Here is a 22744-nt window from a genome sequence, read left to right as displayed (position 1 = left end):
AGAAGAATATGGAAGAAACTGACATGTGGACCCTACCAGTGACTGTCTAATGGATAGAGAATAGTGACTATATATTATTCCTTTAAAGCAAACACAGAATATGAATATATTCTTATCCTCTTGACCAAACACAGAGATAAAAACCATCTAAATCTTAAACCAAATACAGCCTAAGTTGACCCTGTTATTACTGAGAACCCATTAAGCCGACTCTCTGTTGTTAGCAAGACGCTTTTGATCTACGGAAATTTCGACATTTTACTACGTGTATAATAAAAATTCTGATATACCCCTTTTGGTCACATTTAGATTTAGATCCCACTTGGCTGGAGACCAACTTTCTTAGAGTTTCTTTCTTTCAGAACGCAGAAATTTTCTATGGATTATGTTAAAAAATTCATGAAATTCGTTTATTTTTAAGGAAAAAATTATAAATAGAAAAAGTCTCCGCATTCCGAAGCGTAGAAGACCTATTTGTTCTAACGCTTTTGAAGGCAGCCGTTCTTTCCTGTACCCTGCACCTGCCTTTTCTCCCGTTTCCCCTCGGTGCGCCGCCGCCACGCCCAGCAGACAGCGCAGCTATGCCGCTCCACCTGCTCTCGTCCCCGGCCGCCGCCGCCAAGCTCGCCGCAGGCCTGCGCGCGGCGCCTCTCCGCCGCTGCCACAGCTTCGCCCCGCCGCCGCGACACACGGTACTCCGCGCTGCCGCCCTTGCTGCTACTTCCCTGCATGCTTTCTTCCCTCCCCCGTTGCTCGCTTCGGGATTTTAACGACTTTCTAGTGAGCGTTCTGCTGGTTTCCTGCAGGACCGCGTGGCCCTGGCGTCGTCCCTCTCGGTGGCGGCGCGGTCTGCCAGCCCCGCCGTGGCAGCGGCGCAGACCGAGCTCAGCGGTAAGCAAAGCATTTATTTTCTTTGTTCATGTGCTCTCCTGTTTGTCGTAGAGCTGTATGGGTAAAAGATTGCCTTTTGTGTCGCGTGATTGAATAAATCTTATGGGGATGATTTCGTCTAGTCGCTTATCTCTAATATCCTAGATTGGATGCTTTCAGTCACAACTAATTTCACTTTTCTGGCAATTGAATTCATTAAGGGATCAGTTATGTTTATGAATATATCTATGCTCTAATTGCCCACAAATTGTGCGTGTTTTCTTTGATCCCCGTTATTTCCTAACTCAGTATAACTCACTGTGGGAGACTTAATTTGGGTTTATTAACTATCCTACAGTTTCAGGAAAGAAACAAGTATTGATATCTCTTTCGAACAAAACAGACTTGGCTTATCTTGGCAACGGTCTTCAGGGCTTGGGGTAAGAAGCATAACGTGTTTCCTGAATTTTTTCGCCAGGGTATTTTAGGTATACCTTGGATAAATTCCTACTTGTAGATGATATATGTTACCCATGTAATAGTACTTTAAAAAAAGGTGCAAGCTCGAGGGTAAAATTCTAACTCAGCAATGAAGTACTCCTATCTCATAAACAATGTTTTGTCCCCATAGGTATTCCATCGTCTCCACTGGTGGAACAGCATCCAGCCTGGAAGCCGCAGGAGTCAGTGTAACAAAAGTTGAAGAAATCACACATTTCCCTGAAATGGTATGAACACCTACAAAATGTGGTAATGAACATGATTCTTTGCTCGTGTTCACATATTGTTTGCTTGTCTTGTTAGTTCAGCTTGATGGACGAGTGAAAACATTGCACCCAAGTGTACATGGTGGTATTCTTGCCAGGAGAGACCAGGAGCATCATTTGAAGGCACTAAAGGATCATGGAATTGGTGAAGTTTATTATTCCACTATTTAACATTGCTTATGACTTTTAATTGTTACATAACAAGGTTCAATCTTTCTGCTAACTTTGTAAGCCTACAAACTGTATATGAACTAAAAACTCTTTTCTTGGGGCACAGGGACATTTGATGTGGTTGTGGTTAATTTGTATCCCTTTTATGACAAAGTCACCTCTGGTAACATCTCTTTTGAGGATGGCATTGAAACTATTGATATTGGTGGGCCCACAATGATCAGAGCTGCAGCCAAGGTAACTATTTCTGGTCTTGGGACCATTTACCATGCAACTCTTACTACATGATTGCAGCTTTATTTTTGCATTTGGGACATAAACTGGTTGGCATACTTTAACTATGGATGACTCTGTTAAATTTATTGCTCTATGTTTTGACAGAACCATAAGGATGTTCTTATTGTGGTGGATCATAATGATTATCCTGCTTTACTGGAGTACCTTAAAGGAAATCAAGAGGATCAGCAGTTCCGCAGGATGTTGGCATGGAAAGCTTTCCAGCATGTCGCCTCTTACGATTCTGTTGTGTCAGAATGGTTCTGGAAGCAATCGAATAAAGGTACTGCTTCAGTAACAGGCTGAATAATTGAATTCATTATTGTAAATAGCTGGCTATTGGATTTAGTGGCAGCCTTCTCAAAACGCTGATAGTGTCGCTATAGTCTGCTATTTCCTGGTATAGCCTGCTATTTCCTCACTAGTGGTTACTACACGGATTGAATTTTTTATATGGCTATTTGACTGCATGCATGTTATGTTTCGGTAGGAGAGATGTTTCCCCCAAGCTTTACTGTGCCACTTGAGCTGAAGTCTACACTCCGGTATGGCGAAAATCCTCATCAGAGTGCTGCGTTCTATACTGACAAGAGCCTTTCTCGTGTCGGTGCTGGTGGCATTGGCAATCTTATTCAACACCATGGAAAGGTAAGATTTGTATGGCTAGCTTCAGTTATTCAAGCAGCTAAGCAGTTGTAATACATTTAGAACAGCTAGGATGGTACAAAACTTAACAGACCCTAACTTGCTAGATACACTGCTTAGTCATCCAGTTACATACAATTGAACTGTAATGTGTATTCTAAAAATCCTGTTATATTGTATAACCTATTACATATCTTGAAGAAGCTTTGAATAAATAATATTCTTTTGCAGGAAATGTCTTACAACAACTACTTGGATGCGGATGCTGCGTGGAATTGCGTATCAGAGTTTGATAGTCCTACTTGTGTTGTGGTGAAGCACACAAATCCATGTGGCGTTGCTTCACGACAGGACATTCTTGAAGCTTACAGGTTAGCTGTAAAGGGAGATGCTGTCAGTGCATTTGGTGGGATAGTTGCATTCAACACGATAATTGACGAGGTATTCAGCATACTGCATCTTACTAACTCACTACTAATATCATTGGCCACTTCTATTTATATATGCTGCTATATGTTTAGGATCTTGCGAAGGAAATTCGTGAGTTCAGGAGTCCTACAGATGGTCAGACACGGATGTTCTATGAGATAGTGGTTGCTCCTGGCTATACAGACAAGGGTCTTGAGATTCTCCGAGGCAAGTCAAAGACGCTGAGAATACTCGAGGCGAAGAGAAGTGGAAAAGGGATGCTTTCACTTAGGCAGGTGAGTGGTGGGTGGTTGGCTCAGGAGTCTGATGATCTAACCCCTGAAGAGATCACCTTTACCACAAAGTCTGAGAGGTCTCCGCAAGAAAACGAGCTTGCCGATGCCAAATTTGCCTGGCTTTGCGCAAAACATGTCAAGAGCAATGCCATCGTGATAGCCAAGGTTTGTGATTTCCTCTCTGTTACAACAACAACAATTATCAAAGTAAATTTGCAAGCTAATATGCAGCACTTGTTTAATCACTGAAGCCACTAAATGGCCCCCACCTGATACTGTGTCTGTAGAACAACTGCATGCTGGGAATGGGCAGTGGTCAGCCGAACAGACGAGAGAGCGTCAGAATCGCCTTCAGGAAGGCAGGTGAAGAGGCCAAGGGAGCTGCATTGGCTAGTGACGCCTTCTTTCCTTTTGGTGAGAGGCAGCACAGTTCTTGTTTTCTATTCAATTCCCTTGATGAGGCTATTTGGTTCTTGGTTTGGTTTTCTAGCGAGTGACTTGGCCGTCAATTCCTGCAGCCTGGAACGACGCTGTTGAGGAGGCGTGCCAGAACGGCATCGGAATCATCGCTCAGCCTGGAGGCAGTAAGAAGGATGAAGACGCCATTGCGTGCTGCAACAAGTACGGTGTGTCGCTCGTCCTCACCGGTGTTAGGCACTTCAAGCATTAGCAGCCATGGACATGGCTGCTCATCTTAGCGTATTAGGGAGTTAGTGAAAAATGAGCTCGGGAGTGGATATGTCATAATAATTAGAGCCAAAGCTCTTCTGTTTTCGTCACGGTACTGCAAATTTTGGATTCAGTAGGCGTACGCTTTGCTGGGTGAGCTCGTGGGGAAGGTAAGGTTTCTCCTGGAGTCGAATAAGCTGATGGATGTATCGTTAGTGACAACTGAACCCAACCTAAGCTCGCAAGTTGCAATAGCACTAATTAGTACTGGATATTTGGATGCCTGAATGTTTCTAGATGTCTTCGGATATAGTACTGAAATATTTCTGAGTTTCTGGCAAACAAAACCATGACATTCCTGAAGAACTTGAAAATGTTTCACGGTGGATAGACAATGTTGTGCGGGCATGCGGCCTATGTTATGTTGACCCAAGCAGAGCGGTTGGGTTGACCTAAGTATGCGTGGCCCCAACCCCAATAAAATCCCTGCGGAATTGGAACGCAGGGCATACAGGAATTTCACAAAAATCTGTTTATTTTCACAGGACGAGTGAGATAATGGAAACAATGTTTGCTTGAACTTATTCAAAACTACTTTTCAGTCATATAACAGTATTTTTTTCTCACAACATTTTAGTATAAGCATCAACATAAGTCAAATTTTAGCATAAGCGAACAGGCTAAATGTTGACTGGTTGTTGGGTGCCAGCTGACACTAGAGCTCCTGGGCTCTTGCGACTCTGAGCTTGTTGTGTCATGTGTGGCCCATGTAGGCCCAAAGAGAAACAGAGCAACGGAATGAAGTGAGGTTTATGCAGGCTGTATCGTCACTCGTCAGGACTTCAAAAAGGGGCCCACCCCTCAGCGTGTTCATCGCCGGCCGCCCCGCTATGTTCACCTGAGATGCTGTCGCCGCCTGCCCGCCTCCATGGGCCATGGCCACGAGCCCACGACCGTCTCCCGCAGTGCGCTCGGCCCCTCTACCTCCGTTGCCGCCGCTTCCCCACGGAGAAAACCACGGCGGAGCAGTGTCAGGATGGCATCTCCCGTAGCAGTCAGCTCATCCTAACCTTTTTTACCCAAAGCTCATCGTAACTTTAGGTAGAAAAGATTTTTTTTTAACCAAGCTCATCCTAACTTTAGGTAGAAAAAGAAACGGTCTGATGAGCTCCTCTGAACGCCATTGTAAGGTTGAAATTGAAAGCAACAAGAAGGCTGCAGGCAAGGTTTTGGTGCACACTGCAGGCTATGGAGATGCTTCCGACGCGTACGGAGTAGGCTTTTGTCTGGTGAGCTGCTGGCCTACTGTGCTGATCGTGCAGGGAACGTTTCTCCTTCAGCTGATAGCTAGGGTCCTTTTTTTTTCGCGACCGGGTTGAGCCCATTTTCCAGTAAGAGGATTAGAGTTTCGAACCGTACACCACTGACATTGTTTTTGGCGAGGAGCCTCAAACACCGCCCCGAGAAAGGAACCTAGCTACTGAATTCACAAGATGGTGTTACATTGCAGTTGAGTTTTGCGACCAGAGGTGAGCTAACGCTGATAACAACGCGAACCTAGCCATCGCCCAGTCCTCTCCTTCCTTGATCGCCGCCTGCACCACAGTCTTTTGGTTACGGGATTGTCCACCGTACGGTGCGGCCAAGGAGCCACGTTACGCAAAATCGACTGTGCAGCTATTTCAGGAAGACGGCCGCGAGAGACACTGTTTTCCGCGGTGAGTGATGCAGAATCCGACTAAAAGCGAAACCAAACAGAGCCTAAAGTGCGACATTATTCGTTAGTGACAATTGTCCCAAGCGAAATTCTTGCAATTTATAATTTATTGCAGATAAATACCTGAGGCTGGACGGGTGGAAAATTTCTAGATGTGTTTCAGATAGAAATACGGTGGTAGCTTAAATGAGCACTCAGGGCCTTGCTTGGTGTACTAAGAATCTGTCTAGCCCAGGCAAAGATTCTCAAGCGTTGGTTTTTGGTGGCCTAGGGTTGAGATGCTTGCCTGCCTGCAAACTTGCCTAGCTGGTAGCAAGCAAACAAGCCCTCGTAGCACTATGCTAGCTGCCAAAAACGTGTGATCTATGGTTTTCCATGTTTGCAGTAACTATAGATAGATAGATACTCCTTCCGTCCCATAAAAAAAAGTCATTCTCGCTTCATAAGAAGTTAATACTTTTTACTTTAACTAAATATATAAAAAAACATTAATATTGATGGTACATAATTAGTTCATTAGATAGATTGTTGAATATATTTTTATAATAAACTTATTTTATGATATAAATATTACTAATATACAAACCTAGTGAGACAGAGAATCGTTTGATCACGAGTCATATAGCGAGTCTTTTTATGGTATGTAGTAGTAGATAGATAAATTTAATGAATTAATGCAAAACTTCTATTTTCTAGATTCGTGCACATTTAATATAAATCAAACCTAGAGTCTCATATGCTATAAATAGAAGTGTCTAGAGAAGAATGGTGTACATGAGGATTTGTCGGTGCAGAAAGTGACCAACTAGTGAATATTTGTAGTTTTGTTGTACGTTGTGATCGGAGGTGGCCTAGCACTCAATGACACAGGGTTTATACTAGTTCAGGCAACGTGCCCTACGTCCAGTTTGAGTCGGTCAGTGACTTTATTCCTGAGCCTAGGTGCTCGAAGTTTGCAGTGGAGTTACAAACGAGAAGGAGAAAGATGGAGTGTACAAGGGGTCCGGTCGGCTCCGGTCGGAAGTGCCAAGAGTGATAGGAGCTACGCTATGAGCTAAGTGTTCAAGCGTGTGTTTGGGGTATGAACCCGGCGGTTCTATGGTTGTGAGCTGATGAACTCGATCAATGTTGGTCATCTTCAAGAAGGGCTCTCCTTTTGTTGGAGGGGGCGCGTCCCCTTTTATAAATAAAGGGGACGGATTTACAAGTGAGAGGATGAGGGTACGTATGCTACCGAGCCTTGTTGCCCACGTCGGCGGGTACAAGATAATGGTAGGCGCCTACAACACTGTTGATGTCACTGTAGAATGTCATATGCATGTGGGAGGTCATGCTGCCTTTTTCAGGGATGGTAGACGTCGGTACCTGCAAATACTGTTTGATGCCTAGAGACATGTGAGGGGTCTCGCTATGTTCACCCGGTACGGTAAATCCTGGCGCTCATACCGCTATCAATGCCCAGAGGCACGTGGGGGCCTTACCGTATGGGAGTTTTAGCGGCCCCTACAATACTGTAGAGGGAGATGTCGGCGCCTACAATACTATTTGTGTCAGGGTGGCTGCAGAGTACTGTTCCATGTAGGGTATGGTCCCTGATACAGTGGTTTTGACTTGCGAGCCTTGCCTTGCTTTTCTCCGCACGTCTTCTGGTTTTATGAACCCGACAGGATTACTAGGCATAAACTAATACTTGCTTTGTAACATCCATGGCTACAAAAGTAACTTTCCAAATCCTTATGTTTGCTTTGGCTTTTGCCATACTTATAACACATCAAGCTTGGGGTGAGCAGGATTGTCATGATCAGAAAGAAGGTGTTGAGAAGCACTGCATGAATAGTATTAAAATTGATGGCGACTATGAACCCCCAAGCAGACAGTGTCGTGAAACTGTGGAACGTTCAGACATGGCTTGCATCTGTCGCCATCTCACCCATGATGACGAGGTTGACATAAGTGCGGTTAAACTTGTAAGACTTGCACGTGATTGCCACAAGCCATTACAAAGTGGAAGCAAATGTGGAAAGTAATTACTATATATACTAACCATTCGTTTAAACAAGCAAGTTATTATATTATCTTTGTGAAGCGCAATACATATTCAAACTATTCTTGCATATATAGTCGATTATGTAATTTGAATAATAGAATATGGTATGAATTTTGTGTGTCAGGTTGGACCGTTCCGCTCTCATCACTGGTGCCCACCAAGGAAACATTCATGAGAGTTCATGAGCATAAGGTGCATGCATGAATCAGTGTGTGCTTAGATGGGATTTGTATCGTGTATGGAGCCATGGAAAGTTAATGGATAACAAATAATTTAAGGTCACAAAATATATGATGGGGTCATTTCCTGCAGCGTTACTTTCTCACGAGCACACACACAAGGAATAAGACACATAAACACGTAGAAGGTAGGAGCCAATTCTCATTAGATTAGAATAGATGCATAATGGTCTTCTTATATGCAAGACACATGGAAGGTATTAGGAGCCCAATCAATCCTCATAGTGGAAGGATTTATTCAATCCCACTAATAGAGGATTCTTAAGGCTCTAGTAAACCTGAACGTCATTGTAAGATTGAAAGACTCTAGTTGCAACAACGTAACACCCAAGTCCGGGAAGACGGCTAAGATCCACTCTACACTTGAATGGACCACACCTGCTAATTAACTCTCTTGTGTTTTCGTCCTCACTTCGCACAAAAAGATCGATCCGGAGTTAATTCCCTCCTAGGCTCAGGCTTTTGAGCTGGTTCGGTTTCCCCTCAGGTCCCCATACGGGACTACCGTAGGTACAGTGTCCCGCTGCTACAGTAACATGCAAACTGAACTACAGTAGCTTGTTCATTCGGCCCAGCCCATCATACCGGTCTAGCTTTGGCCCATTTAGCGGGGGTTCACATACACCCACCTTTGAGGACTCGACGTTCTCATCGAGGGCCGAACCAACCTATCTAAATGGGACAAATGTCCAGGATCGACTCTCTTGGCCACGTCCATATTCTCAGCCCCCCGGCCCAAGTGCCATGCTTTTGCAAAGCCATGCGCAACCTGTCCGAGCTCCTGAGCCATATGTCCGTGAAACCGCGAGAGTTGGTTATATCCAGGATCGACTCTCTTGGCCACGTTCATATTCCTAGCTCCCCGGGCCAAGTGTCATGCTCTTGTAGAGCCATGCGCAACCTGTCCGAGCTCCCGAGCCATATGAAACCGCGAGAGTTGGCTCTGATACCATTTGAAATGTCTCGGCCCGAGAAGACGGCTAAGATCCATTTTACACGTTGAATGGACCACACCTGCTAATTAACTCTCTTACGCTTTCGTCATCGCTTCACACAAAAAGATCGATCCGGAGTTAATTTCCTCCCAGACTCAGGCTTCTATGCTGGTTCGGTTTCCCTCATGTTCCTATGTCCACTACCGCAGCTACAGTGTTCCACTGCCACATTACTGTCAACCCCAGCTACAGTGATTCGTTCATTCAGCCCAACCCATCTGACCGGCCCAGCTTTGACCCATTTAGCGGGGTTTCACAAACAACAGGGAGGCTGGAGACAAGCATCGTAGGTTTTGGACTTTTGGTGCACACTGCAGGCTATGGAGACTTCTGACGCGTAGGCTTCGTTTGGTGAGCTACTGGCCTACTGTACTGATGATGCAAGGAACGTTTGTTTCTCCTTCAGCTGATAGCTACGTGTGGCATTATTCAAGCGAAAATCTTGTGATTTACTGCAGCTGGGATACGTGGAAATTTCTAGACGTTGGAGTTTCAGATAGAAAAGAGGGTGGGCAGCTTAAAAATGAGCACTCATAACACTATGCTAGCTGCCAAGAACGCGTGATCCGTCGTTTTCCACGTCTTCATTAACTGTAGGTCTATAGCTGCTCGGCTGCTCGATCACTCACGACTTGCTCGCTTCTGCATGACGCGGCCGCAACAAGCACACAACCGAGCAGGGACCGATTTGTGGAATCCATTTCTGAACATTTAATAATTTGGGGGATTCAGATGGAAAGAAGGTGCAGCTTAAGTGAACGTAACAGTGACATGAACCGTGATAATCCATCGTTTTCCACGTTTCCCGCAGTGGCACAGCGAAAGTGGGGTCTAATGATCCTCTCAGCTCCACCTCTGTACTGATCTCTCTCGGCTAAACAATGTCATTACATAAAGCTGCATCCTACAATGGTCAGCGAAACGGATCCCTTCCTGTTGCTGTCCGCCATTGTGCTCACCCCTCATGAATTCTGATTGACTCTTCTGCCATTCAGATCGGGCGGGGACTCTTGCTATCTCAATCATCTCAACTTTGTGACGCTGACCCCATGGCCCCTAATTTTGTCTTTAATCTGCTTGGTTGCTCATCCCATCAGCCTCTGCCGCACTTGTAACTGTGACTTTTATCTGTGCTCACCTCTGGCCGTGGGTGCTGAGGCGGTGCACGGCTGATTTTGTGAGCGTGAGGCCAATAATTGGGGCAGCTACCCAAGAGGAGTGGCACAATGGCACTGGCAATGACTATGGGGTGGCCATTGATGTCACCTACTTGTAGACCTCAACTTCAGAATTGTACCTAGTAGGCCTCGTTTAGATTGTAAGTTTTTTTACTCTATCTTCATCATATCAAATCTTTGACACATGCATCATGCATGTAGTATCAAATGTAGATAAAAAAATAACTAATTACACAGTTTGATTGTAAATTACGAGACGAATCTTTTGAGCCTAGTTAGGCCATGATTGGACAATAATTGTCAAATACAAACGAAAGTGCTACGATACCAAATACTGATTTCTCCACCTCAATCTAAACAAGCCCTGGTAAATATAAATCAGTAGTACTAGTACAACTCGTGATATTGATAGTAATGGTACAAAGCTGCCACACCTTTCAGTTTGTTTGTTTGATGCAGAAACAACATTGACTGAACACTAATATTCAGACTACACCATCACCACACCACCATTGAAAAAGAAAAGTGAAAAAGGTGCCTGGGAATTTCTGTATTCTTTTTGGAGCAAAGCTGATGAGTGAGTGCTTTGCAGTTCTGCATTATGCTGCCTGATCTACTAGTACGTGGTTAGCGAAACCCAAAGGCCAAGGAGGAGGAACAAAATGGTCGGCTGCAGGCTGCAGCATACAGGATTCCCGATCAGAGAGCAGAGGGAGCGCAGCGCAAGAGGTTAATGTCGCAGAGGCCAGAGGACAGTGTCACAGTCGACATATGACACCACCACCACCACGCAGCACCTCATCGCATCGTATCCGAGGAGCAGACAAAAGTCGCGGGCTCGCGGCGGCATCAGGGCACTGGCCACAGGTAAAAGAAAGCTGTTGCCTTTCCTCCTGCTCCTTCCTACTAGTGCGTGGAGGTGGAGCAGTGCGGCGCTACAGCAGCTATACCTTGCCGTTTCCTCCTCCTCTCCTCCTGTCGGTGGCAATCTCCGCGGAAACCGAGCTCCAGCCATGGCCGTCCAAGCCGGGCAGTAGCGCCGCCTGGTGAGTTCTTTCTTGCTCCGACGCCTCGTTTCTTGTTGCTGCTGCTATTTTGGGCCAGTCACTGTATGCGTAATACAGGTTGTATTTTAGCTGATTTTTTTATGCGCTATTGGGGCTCTTTGGGTCTCCGAAACTTAGGGCTTGGATTATTGTTTAGAACACGAGCGGGTGCTTTGGAGATATCATGTGCAACTCTTTCAGTGGCTTCTGTGCTGCTTGGTTTGGTGATATGCATGTGTGTGAGATTGTGGATCTGGCTGCAGAAACTGTGCAAAGAGAAAGGTTCTTGACGGACGTGTGTAGCTTGGTCCAGTAGTTCGCTAGTTTGAATGAATTTAAAATTGCCCAAGACAAGGACTCCTAGTTGAATTGTTTCGGACAGTTTCTGCACATGCAACACCATGCTAATGTGCGATTTGGACATGCAAACAACGGAGAAAAAGACAAATTTCCATGAAAAGGGACCTTTCAGTTAGCCCCCTTTTTTTATTTGGTTAACTAGGTTTGTGCCCGTGCGTTGCAACGGAACAACTAAGCTTTTGTACTAAAAACACACGGATCGCACGATAAGATAACAATACTGTGAAATTAAACATCAACATTAAAGTGACATTTAATCCAAAAAGCAAAGTTCGTGAAATTAACACAGTCACGGAGAGGACGGCGTTGCAAGCTCACCAACTCTATTGTACAGACCTTCTGTGCATTGCAACGGGAGCTTCTACGGGCCTTTGAGAGTCCTTCGTGCGTACAGAACACATCCCTGTCTTCGTGTTGGCCCTTCTCTCCCTCACCTAAATCCTCTATCGTTTCTAAAAGAAAATAATAAATCCTCTATCGGTTTCATTAAGGTCACTATAAAGGTGGAGGAAAACCGCAACTGAAACTATGCCATGGAATTAAAAAATTCACACTTGAAGAAAATTAAAAGAAAAGTAAGAATTAGACCATAGAACAACGATTATTCTTTTAAAAGAAAGATATATATTTGTTTGAATAATTAGGACTTAGTACACGTGATTTGTTTACAAGATGAGAACGATCTTAACAGAGATGCAAATCTTACATGGCTACAGACCTATTATTTAGACAAGAAATGAGGAATGCTAGCCAACAGGAGACATAAATCACGAAAGGATCCCTTTCTACATTATGTATATTTAATACCCTAGAGTAGTTAAATTGAATATAGGTTTGTGCCCCTGCGTTGCTACGGGACAGCTAAACTATTGTACTACAAATACACGGATCGCACGATAAGGGTGAAATTGGAGAAACTGATGGCACCACACAATGCCGCATAATGAGTATTCTGATTTTCTCCAATCGATGTATATATCAAAATGAAGAGATAAAGAAATGAAGCATAGGAGCATGGTAGCCACAAGCAAAAGAAAAATAAAAATTGAATCTGTTTGATATATTTTCTTTCTTTAATATTTCCTTTTTACTTACTGGTCTTTTGCGCATCTGCATTTGATATACCACATCAAAACTATGAGAGGTAAACTGGTATGCTAAATCAGTAGGGGAAAAAACTATATATCAGAAAAGTGGCCCAAAATGAAATGCACACTGAAGGTATTTGAAAAACAATTGGCATGCCGAAACCTATTTGAGAAACTCAGATCTTTCCATTGTACCGACTGAAGGTTCACTCCAAATGATTGTTGTGAAGATAACATGTATAGTTGCCAACTAAATTAATTCATGTTCTTGTGCTAATTATCAGATGCTATAAAAAATAACCGTAGACACCAAATAGTTTCTGACCAAACTCCATGTTCAGCACCTGATAAAACTAATTAAATGTTCAACAACTGATAAAACTGATCAAACTCATATTCCATTTTAAAATTGGCGTGCAGGATGGCCCCCCTTCACTTTTCCAATGCCTTTAAATTAGGCATCATCCACGGCCTGATCTTTCATACAACACATTTTATTGTCATAATATGATTTTGCAAAGTTGCAGTAATAACTTAATATCATCAAGATTACATAGGTGTTTGAGACTAAACACAAAGCTGCATGTGCTCTCTTGGCCAAAGTCTGCTTTTGTTTGGGAAGTATGGCACTGTCCAAGACTGGATCTTCAAGAAAAGACAATAGCTCACTACGAAGGTTCACCAAGGACTGTGATAGCCTGCAGAGAATCGATGCGGCATCTGGCTTGCTGGCAACAGAAGTGATTTTCTGACGCGGTTTTCAGTGACTATAAGCAGTGGAAGGGCGGTCGAACTTTCGACCGAATACAACAGTTGATGTCCAAGTTGTTGCCATAAAAATACAACAGCTCATGTCCCACTAAAGCAACAGTTATAGACACGAATAAATTGTAGGACATGGAAGCAAAGTTCATGGCTATAAATCTGTCATTCGGGTTGCAAGGGGAGGGAAGTGAAAATGCAGACCTGATCAAGTATAAGGCGAGCAATGGCACCTGATGCTCTAATTGTCATTAATTTGCTCAAATACAGGTACCTGCAAATGGAGACTTATTATCAAACAAACAGCAGTGGCAGAAAAAGCTAGCTACACTACATACTGATAATTACTCTTGAAGCTCAGAGAAGATACCAGACATGTCAGGTTATATAAAGAAAATAAAAGAACTGATAAACCTTCACATGAAATGCAGGTCCTCTGTACACAGCAAAGCAGAAGATGTAGCTAATCTAGGAGCAAGCTAACAATGGCACAAACAATAGTATAAAATAAATATTATAGAAGGTATCAGGTCATAGACCAAGCCTAGATGCCCTTGGGGAACTGAAACACCAAAGTTGTCATCATTGTGCTTTCAGTAGGAAGTAGCCATAGTTCCAAAGCATTATACTATGCAACAACTTTGCTAAAGCAACATGGCTGGGGAATTAATCTCATAGGTCAAGAAACAAAGGATTACATCATATGTACATTTCAGATCTTTTTCACCATTATGTCTTACTACTTGTACCAAAGAGCAACATATTCTTAGTAATGACGAGGACTGTCAGACGGATTATATGAGAAAACTATGCACCAACAAATCTTGCAGAAAAAAGAGGAATTAGTGTTTAGACCAAACCTAATCAGATCGAAATAGAAGCAACAGCATGGCCATCTCTAGTCACAAATAGAAAGAGCTCGATTCATTGAAATTTCGTAGTAGTCATACCCAGAAACATCATAGAGTCATAATGACTGGACCAAATGTTGGTGAACACTAGGCTTGCAGCTGTAAAGCCAATGGACTGCTTAATGTGATATATCACATTTCTTAGCAAAAAAAAAAGACGCTAAATAACCAATGTAAAAAACTATTTCAGGTTTTGACACTACATCAGTAATGTTCAAAAGTTTTTTTTTTTCTTCATGCCAACCAGACCATCAACCCTGAGTACTAATGTTTTTTCTCTAAAGTCATATAGGAATTAGAAACTGGAAGAAGTAAGGAAATGGCATTTACCTTATTTGCGTATTTGTGTCTTCCTGGGCTGCAGCCATGTGAAAGGCACACCTGGGGATCAGTTAGGGTTCGGTGCTCGGTTTCGCACAGCAGGAAGGGATTGGCACACCTGAGGATCCTGCGTCGGGGCGGGGGCGGCGTCCGGCGGTGTCGGGTCGCCGGAGCAACTCCGGCGCGAGCAGGAGGCGGTGTTGCTGGCGACGGCGGAGCGAGGGAGAGGGCAAGGGCGAGGTCTCGCGATCGTCGATGGGAGGCGCGAGGAGGAGGGGAGATCGGGCGTGACGTGAGGCGTAGCGAGGGAGGGGGCGCGAGGCTGCGGTATCGCAGGCTACAGGGCGCGGTGGATGCGGGCCGGGGTGAAGGGGGAAGGGAGGCGAGGTGAACGCCGGGTGGTCAGGGATCGCATGGCACGCGGTGATTAGCCGGGTGGACGAAAACTATCGCTGCTTTTTAGTTGTAGAGACTTAGGTATTTAGAGCTTTATTTTATAACTTTTTTATTCAGTTAATCATCAAAGCAACTTGCTGGACAGGTTATATAATATTTGACCTCATAGTTAAAAGTGTTTTGGTTCTTTTAGAATCTGAGATTGTATGGCGAACTGGTTCTTTGAAGTTGGGATGTGCACTTTTCTTTTGACAGCTGGGAAGCTCACTTCTCATGGACATAGCTGGTCATCTCTGGGATAGGATTTGCTTAGATTGTCACGCTCCATTAATGACCGAATGAGTGAATTCGAGTTAGGAATGGATAAATACAATTTCAGGTTCTCATGTTTGTTTTGAGCCTAGTGCTACATCCCTCCATGGCCTTGTGCCCTTGTTCCATTAGTTTTCTTAGCGCAACACATGAGGCAATGCATTTCATTGAAGAACATAAATACAAAGCAAACTCCATTCATACTTCCTTATTGATAACATACTTGGCCCTGTTTGGATTCATACTTAATTAAGAAACTGTGGTACTAAGAAACTGCAGTTTTAGAACCCATAGACCTGCAAAACCATGGTTTAGAAAAAAGAGGTCTAGAGTGGAGTTTTTAAAACTCCAAACAGAATTCAGTTTTAGCAATACTTTGGTTTTTTAAAAACTATAATGTTGTGTCCAAACACTTCATGGCGCTACAAAACCTTGGTATTTTCCTAAAACTCCAAAAATACTTTTGTATCCAAACATGCCTATGCTTCCTTGTGTGACTTAACATTGTCTCGCTGACCTAAACATGATCTTCTGTTTGTCTACAGGGCGTAACTATGGATTCTTGTGAGGGCTCTGATGATTATATAACTCAAAGCAAGATTGTTCCTGCAAAATCTGTTGCATTGGTATGTAGATTTGAAGGTCCTTCCCTTTCTCCTTTTCTTTTTCTTTTATGTGGCCGTCCTATTTGACAGTTTTGCTTACATTTCCACTTGCTACTACCTGCTTAGGTTGATGGCAAGACAGAGCCTGCTGGAGAGGAGCCTGATGGTTGGTTGAAAGAATACAGACCTAGAAAGAACCGATATGGATCTAGAGTCAAGGGTGACATGGTATATCGTCGATCCCCTGATTCGATTGTGAAAATATCTCAAACTGATAAGTTTCTTTTGACCTTTTTTTTAACATGTTATCTCGTGTTACTTAAGGCTTCATTGTGATGCCTGACTTTCTATAAGCCATTTGTTCCGCAACTGTAACCAGTCAGTTCATTTTGATCCGCAGTTCTATATTGATCCAATCAATGGATATGAATTTCGCTCTCTCAAGGATGTGCACCGTTATCTTGAATCTGGAGACATCAGTCAATGTGTTAGATTGCCAAACAAGAGAAAAATTGGGGACCTGCATACTGAAGGGGGCCAATCTCATCATGTAAGTTGCATCTTCAAGTTTTGACCCACATCTGAACTTCCCTTGATACCCTGTCTTAGCTAGAATATTGGATTGACAATTAGATGCAAATCAACAAGGAGTTCATTCTTAAGGTATTTTGATTCTTTTTAAGGCACAGGTGTATGAATTTCATATGAACTATTTTACCATCCTTCGAGAAGTATGAAGAGGCTCCACAAATTATAACTTGGGAGGTACCGAATCCTTAGTTGTAATTTTGGTCCTTCCCCCAAGGACTGTAAAAAGCTTCATTTCATATTTCCTATGTGCACTGGCAAATCATCCCTTGCCGTCCTTTTGGGGGAAAAATCCTATATGCACCTGAACACATGCATTGCTCTTGATAGACACTGGTTCTGAGTCTGTCCAATGTGTACTTGCAATGCACCTCCGTTATGGTTGATGTAAGATGCATCTTGTATTGATGTAGGCTGTCATCTGAATTATGATGCATTTTTGTACTCTGAGTGAATTGGAAGGAATTATTTTCTTGTTGCTATTGCTCTTTCATAATTGACTGTTACTACCCCAACTATTGATTTGTTTTGTAAAATTCAGACAGGAAAACTATCGGATCATACACAACTGGATACTGCTGATGAGTCTAATCGATATGATCTACCGAAAGGTACCAATGCACTGGGAGATGCTGTGCTAAATCCAGAAAGTGGAGAGAATGCTGAAAATATTACACTGTCTAAGCCTGATGATATAAACTCAATCCAAAGGGAAGCTGATCAGGTTGAAGCTTCAGAAGGTAAGAACATCCAATCAGGCTCCGTAGAAGAGACTCCAGGGGAAGCTAATTTTGTCACTAGGAAAGGAGCAAATGTAAAGGAGAAACCAAAGGAAAAGAAGTACAAAACTAAACCTGTCAAAGGGATTGCTGTACCTCTGAGATCATCACCTCGTTTAGCTGCACTGAAGATTAGCCAGGAAGCAAATAACGTACCCAAAGATGGACATAGCGGCACACAGACAGACATAACTAATGAGCCACAACCAAAGCAAATCCAAAAACCTAGGCGAAAGACGAATTCTTCTGTACTTCCTGAGAGGAAAGATGGAGAATCTACCAGGAGTTCAGCAGAAAACCTCCCTTCAGTTCCCAATCAAATACAGGGAGCATCCTTCCCACACTCTTCAGGAGATGCTGGATGCCAGAATGCACCAGCTGCGACAACAGGCAGGACAAGGTGAAACATCTGATGGTTTGCCTGGATCTGCCCTGTTGTTGCTATTTCAACATGTCTGGTCAGACCCATGCCTTGTGTTTGCGTTCAGGACTCTCCTGGGTGATATTCCTGTTCTTGATGACGCTCGAGCATATCGATCTTCAGCTTACGATGGTAATAGAGACTACTACCTTCCACCACAGAACATGAATAAAAACACTGCAGCCAACTGGTCTGCTTCGGCTTATGATGGTAACAGAAACCACGCGCAAGTCAATCATGTTATGCTAAGGTCATCAGATAAGTTCTACGGTAGTGGTTGGTTCCCTCCCCAGTGAATTCAATCTGGGAAATATGAAAGAAAGTTCTTACCTGGCAAGGACAGATCAAAAGCAAACTTAAGTCCTAGTACTAGTCTTAGCTCTCTTTGGCCCTTGCCTCAACAAGGATGCATGTTGCAAGCAAGACTGCAGCTCGTTGTAATTGTGTAGAGGATCCATAACTAATAGTCTAATATAGTTGTCATATGCTACCTTGCGCTGATGGGATCAGTTAGTCTAATTCACAGGAAGCTGTCTGGTGGTAGACTTGGCAATACTTTCTATTGTTTGTGTTTTTGTAGCCACTTGATCATGCATTCACTTGTTGCATTGTTACTTGTTAGAGCAGCCTCAATGTCCCAGGAAATGATCTGGGCTGTACTGTGTCTACGAACAGACATCTGTGTATTACTATGTAACTTGGTAGATTTTTAATGTGCATCGTGACATCGGACTAAGTTCTACCTGTATTTGGCTTCTGCTGCACTGGTCAAAGTTTCGCTTTTATTTGAGTTGAAAATGTTATTTTGATGTGTACTTTCTTCATTCAATCTTGAAGTACTTTAATGTGGATGGCAGCTATGCTTGTTCTTTGTTTGGGTTACCACATTGTGGTTGAGTTATAATGTTGATGCCAACATCAGTTGTTGGGAGATGCATTGGATGCCATGGAAAGTACTCAAGTACAGATCACAGGTCTTATCTCCGTTTGCTTGTGGTCCTTGCCTCCTTGGAACTATTTTCAGAACAGCTACAAAAAATCTGTTCTGAGAGGTCCAGGCATTGACTTGTGAGACTAGGGCTCAAAGCTTCCTTGTAAATTTTGATGTCCTGACTGTCCTGCGGCACTACTTCAGCAATATTTTTTAGCGAACCAACAATGTTTTTCTCTCACAACAAATTAGCATAAGTAGTATCCCATGTTTTTCTCTTACAACAAATTAGCATAAGCAGTATCCCATGTTTTTTTTCAGTTGAGATCTTTGGGAGATGATCTTGTAATGATGCAGGCTCTCTTGTGGTGTGATTTTTTTTTAATTTTAATACTTTTTTATAACTAATTTTAAATCTAACATGTAACACCCTAGGTGTTAGCCTTGCATAAATTGACTTGCATTGCATAAGCATGAGCATCAAGCATTCATATTTACGCTTTTACATTTGAAACATATGAAACATGTCTTGTTATTTCATGTTTTCTTTGTGTATGCTTATGATCATGAGTGAATAGGTGTAAGTAGTTGATGTGAGTCACTAAAACATATTAGCTACACTTATGATGACTAGTGGAACAATGTTTATGAAGATCATTTTGTCTAATCCAGTACTTAAGTGATGCTATGTGTGTTGAACTGGATAGCCCTATGTGTGACCAATGCATGAAATGAGTGTGTGACCTTGCAATTAGCTTAAACATGTCTAGAGCACCATTATGAACAACTTTGATATTCATGGTTAAGGGTAAATAGGTCATTAGGTCAGAGTTCAAGTACAAGTCATCCTTTGAATGTAACATGTTTGACCAAGTTTGAACTGCGTGCTATAGACTTTGCATGAAGGTGGTCACTAAAGCAAAGTTGTAGTATTTGATGTGGGGAACAACTTTTATGTTTGTGTCATAGACTAGTTTAGCTCCTAACATGCTTGAAATTGGCTTCCAAAAATCAGCTTTTCACTGTTTTGAGCACTTAGGAAAATTTTTACAAGTGTTTGACGCCGACAGTTTGACAAGCCGACCTTTGGGATGACATTACTCCTTAACCTTTGCGAATTAGGTCTTGATCGTTTAAGACGAATTATAGATGGTACTTAGAGCTACAACTCTTGTGTAGATTGTATGAGCTAATACTTCATAGTTTAGGAGAACGAACGTCGTCAAATTGCGTCGTCAGGCTCTGATCGCGGGTCTGATGGCCGTCTTCGTCAGGCCGAGTGGCCGACCGGCGTCAAGATTCAAACGCCGCGTGGAGGCCACACGTCGCCGACGTCCTGCCGAGCCAGGCCACGTCGAGCTACCGCGCGCCTCAACACGCCCCGCACTCGCCCACTCCCTCCCGCGCTCTCATTCGGCTTTCTGTTTTCTCCTTCGACGCCCGCAGCAAGCACAGCGCAGCGCCGCAGCCGCGCCGGCGCCATTGGCAGCGCAAAGCATGCCCACGTCGTGCAATCGCCACCATACCAGCGCCACCGTAGTCCCCTTCCGTGCGTCCACCTCGCCGCTGAGCCGTTTGAGCTTTGGTAAGGACGCATTGTCCATTCCCGCCACCGCCGCCATGGGCGTGTCCTCGTCGGAGTTGAGGCCGCCGTGGTCGGGGTAGCTGGAAACTCCCTCGTCCTCCTCTCGTTGCCTAGGTAGCACCGTAGCGATCCCCTGTAGCTCATGCCGTGCTCGGTTGAGGCAGCCATGGCTTGCCGTCGCCAGCATCTCACGTCGGAGCTCGGTCGAGCTGCCATCACCGTCGATGTGCCACCTCCGCTAGGTCTTAGGTCTCGCCGGTGGCACCAATCGAGTCGCCTCATCGCGGAGAGCATGCCGGTGCTTTCGATGTCGCCGGAGGAGCCACCGTCGGTGAGTTTCGTCGTTGCCGCGCCATCGAGTGAGCCGTCCCCTATTTTTCTTGTCGCTGACGCGTGGTCCCAGCTGACGTGTAGGTCCCGCTTGCCAGTGACTGTTGAGCAATAGGATAGTGCAAATATTCCAGGTTTCTATGCTGTTTTGTAATAATTGTAGCTCCAGTTTTGTAGCTTCAAAAATTATGAAATAAATTTGGTAGTGTTCCTTAGGAAGTCTAGTATTTAGGAAAAATATAGTCTTGATACTTACAGTAGAAATTTTAGAAGATTTAAATGGAAACTTGAAAGGTGTTTTTGAATGCATGCAAACTTGTTTATTTTATATCTAGAGTTTCTGTGGTCCAAAAAATTATGAAATTTTGTGGGTAAGCTATTCTTGCTTAGTAGAAGCTCTGGTAAAAATTTGAGAGTCATTGCATGTGTGGTTTTTGAGTTATAGATTTTCCTTTTATCATTGATTGATACTTGTGTAAATTTTTATAAATTATCTAGGAATCCTATGACCATGAAATTTTGTGGGGAGTATCCCAGTACCTTAAGGATGTTAGGAAAAATATGAAATCTGTTGCTTGACACTTTTAACTAAGGTTTCCTATTTATGCCTTTTTAAGCATTTATGCCTTGTCATTTTTGTGTAGGCTATTTTACTTATCCAAATGCCATGAAAATTTTATGGTAGTCTACTTAGAGTAGTACTATACTACTGTAATTTTCTTAGATTTTTATAAGCACCAGAAATATATGTTGCTGTAGTAGCCCTAGTTTAAAATGAAATAAAATAATCTTCTTTAATGCGAGTTTAGTTAATAATGTTCGCTTTGGTGCATCTTTGAAGTATCTTAATTTGTTGTGGTGATCTGGCATGTCAGTACAGGGTGGTCGTAGTAGATAGTAGTACATGTTCTTGGATGATGTTGACTACCTTGTAGAAGAGCTTTGCTACGACTATGTCCAATAAAGTTAAATATGCTCATCTACATTTCATGCATCATGATTATTACATGTCATCTCTCCGATGCACCTATGCATTAGCACATATACCTCTGCATCATACAGGATCATAGGAGGAGTTGCTAGTAGCAGTTTAGGAAGATCAGACCGGGACCAATCCATAAGAAGTCCAGGCACCGGAGGTGCCAGAGGAAGAGGAGCAAGGAGAGGACTTGCCGGAGTGTGTGGATCACCAACCTAGTTCGTTCGAACGAGGCAAGCCCCAGAGTATTATAAGTCTCCTACTTTATAAAAGCAATTCTTTCTATATGTATATGAGTTTATATATTGTTGCATTAAGTTGTAGGAGTTGATTGAAACCGTTGATGCATTCATTACTATCCTTGCCTACCTTATTACCTTTTTTCCCTGTTTGGTCAGAATCGAATAACTGCTTAGCCTTGCTTAGACTGGTAGCGATTGGTGATACTCGATTACCTATATTATAGATGGTTACTGGAAGAATTTAGCTATGGAAAGAATGATAGCCTGAAATTAACCATGTGTGATGAATAATTGGAGACCGAACGGAAAAAGTTGGAGGTAACCAGACAGGGTTCTGGGGTGCTGTTAGTTTCCGTCTGTGTCGATTAAGGACCGATCGTTGCTCGCCCCTCTTGTCATGTTGAATGCATGCCTCACATTTAGCTGACTGAATAAAGTACCTTTCGACCGCGAAGCTAGTGGCACTATTCGGGCCAGGATCTACATGGGTGCGCATATTGGTGCTGATGGAGGTATGACAGGGTCACGAAGAGTGAGCCCAAGGGCAGGTGTGACCTGATTCCTGATAGTTGGGCGGTCCCTGGGTACTGCGGCTCCAGATTGTCCCATGGCTACCTGAAAAGTGTCATTGGTGATCTGTAGTTCACTTGATCGGTGAGTATGGTTTGTGTGAGGAATAAATCACCAATTGGTTAGGAATCGATTCGAATCGCCATCGCTCCTGGATAGTGAGCACTTGACTCGAGCTATGGCATCGTAGTAATTATTATGGAACAATGATGGTTATCCAGATGGTATGGACATGCTAAA

General features: G+C 43.4%; 1 protein-coding gene and 1 pseudogene across 2 annotated transcripts; both read left to right on the top strand.

Annotated features, from left to right (window-relative positions):
• The first annotated feature begins 489 nt into the window (after positions 1-489).
• On the top strand, positions 490-4390 carry LOC136493661 (uncharacterized). Of its 2 annotated transcripts, none has more exons than XM_066489763.1 (12): positions 490-692; positions 807-891; positions 1274-1310; positions 1502-1598; positions 1680-1782; positions 1915-2045; positions 2190-2367; positions 2575-2732; positions 2961-3170; positions 3251-3598; positions 3721-3847; positions 3952-4390. In XM_066489763.1, exons 1-12 carry the CDS (start codon positions 582-584, stop codon positions 4101-4103), a joined length of 1737 nt encoding a protein of 578 aa, XP_066345860.1. In that variant the 5' UTR covers positions 490-581; the 3' UTR covers positions 4104-4390. The 2 variants fall into 2 exon arrangements, with proteins under 2 accessions (XP_066345860.1, XP_066345859.1); XM_066489762.1 differs by having other exon boundaries at positions 1229-1310.
• Positions 4391-10933: 6543 nt separating this feature from the next.
• LOC136493660 (uncharacterized) lies at positions 10934-18611 on the top strand (annotated as a pseudogene).
• The last annotated feature ends 4133 nt before the right edge of the window (positions 18612-22744 follow it).

This window comes from Miscanthus floridulus, chromosome 11 (assembly GCF_019320115.1).
Source record: "Miscanthus floridulus cultivar M001 chromosome 11, ASM1932011v1, whole genome shotgun sequence".
Lineage (NCBI taxonomy): Eukaryota > Viridiplantae > Streptophyta > Magnoliopsida > Poales > Poaceae > Miscanthus > Miscanthus floridulus.
The sequence above is the reverse complement of the archived record's forward strand: the minus strand, read 5'-3'. Positions and strand labels throughout refer to the sequence as shown.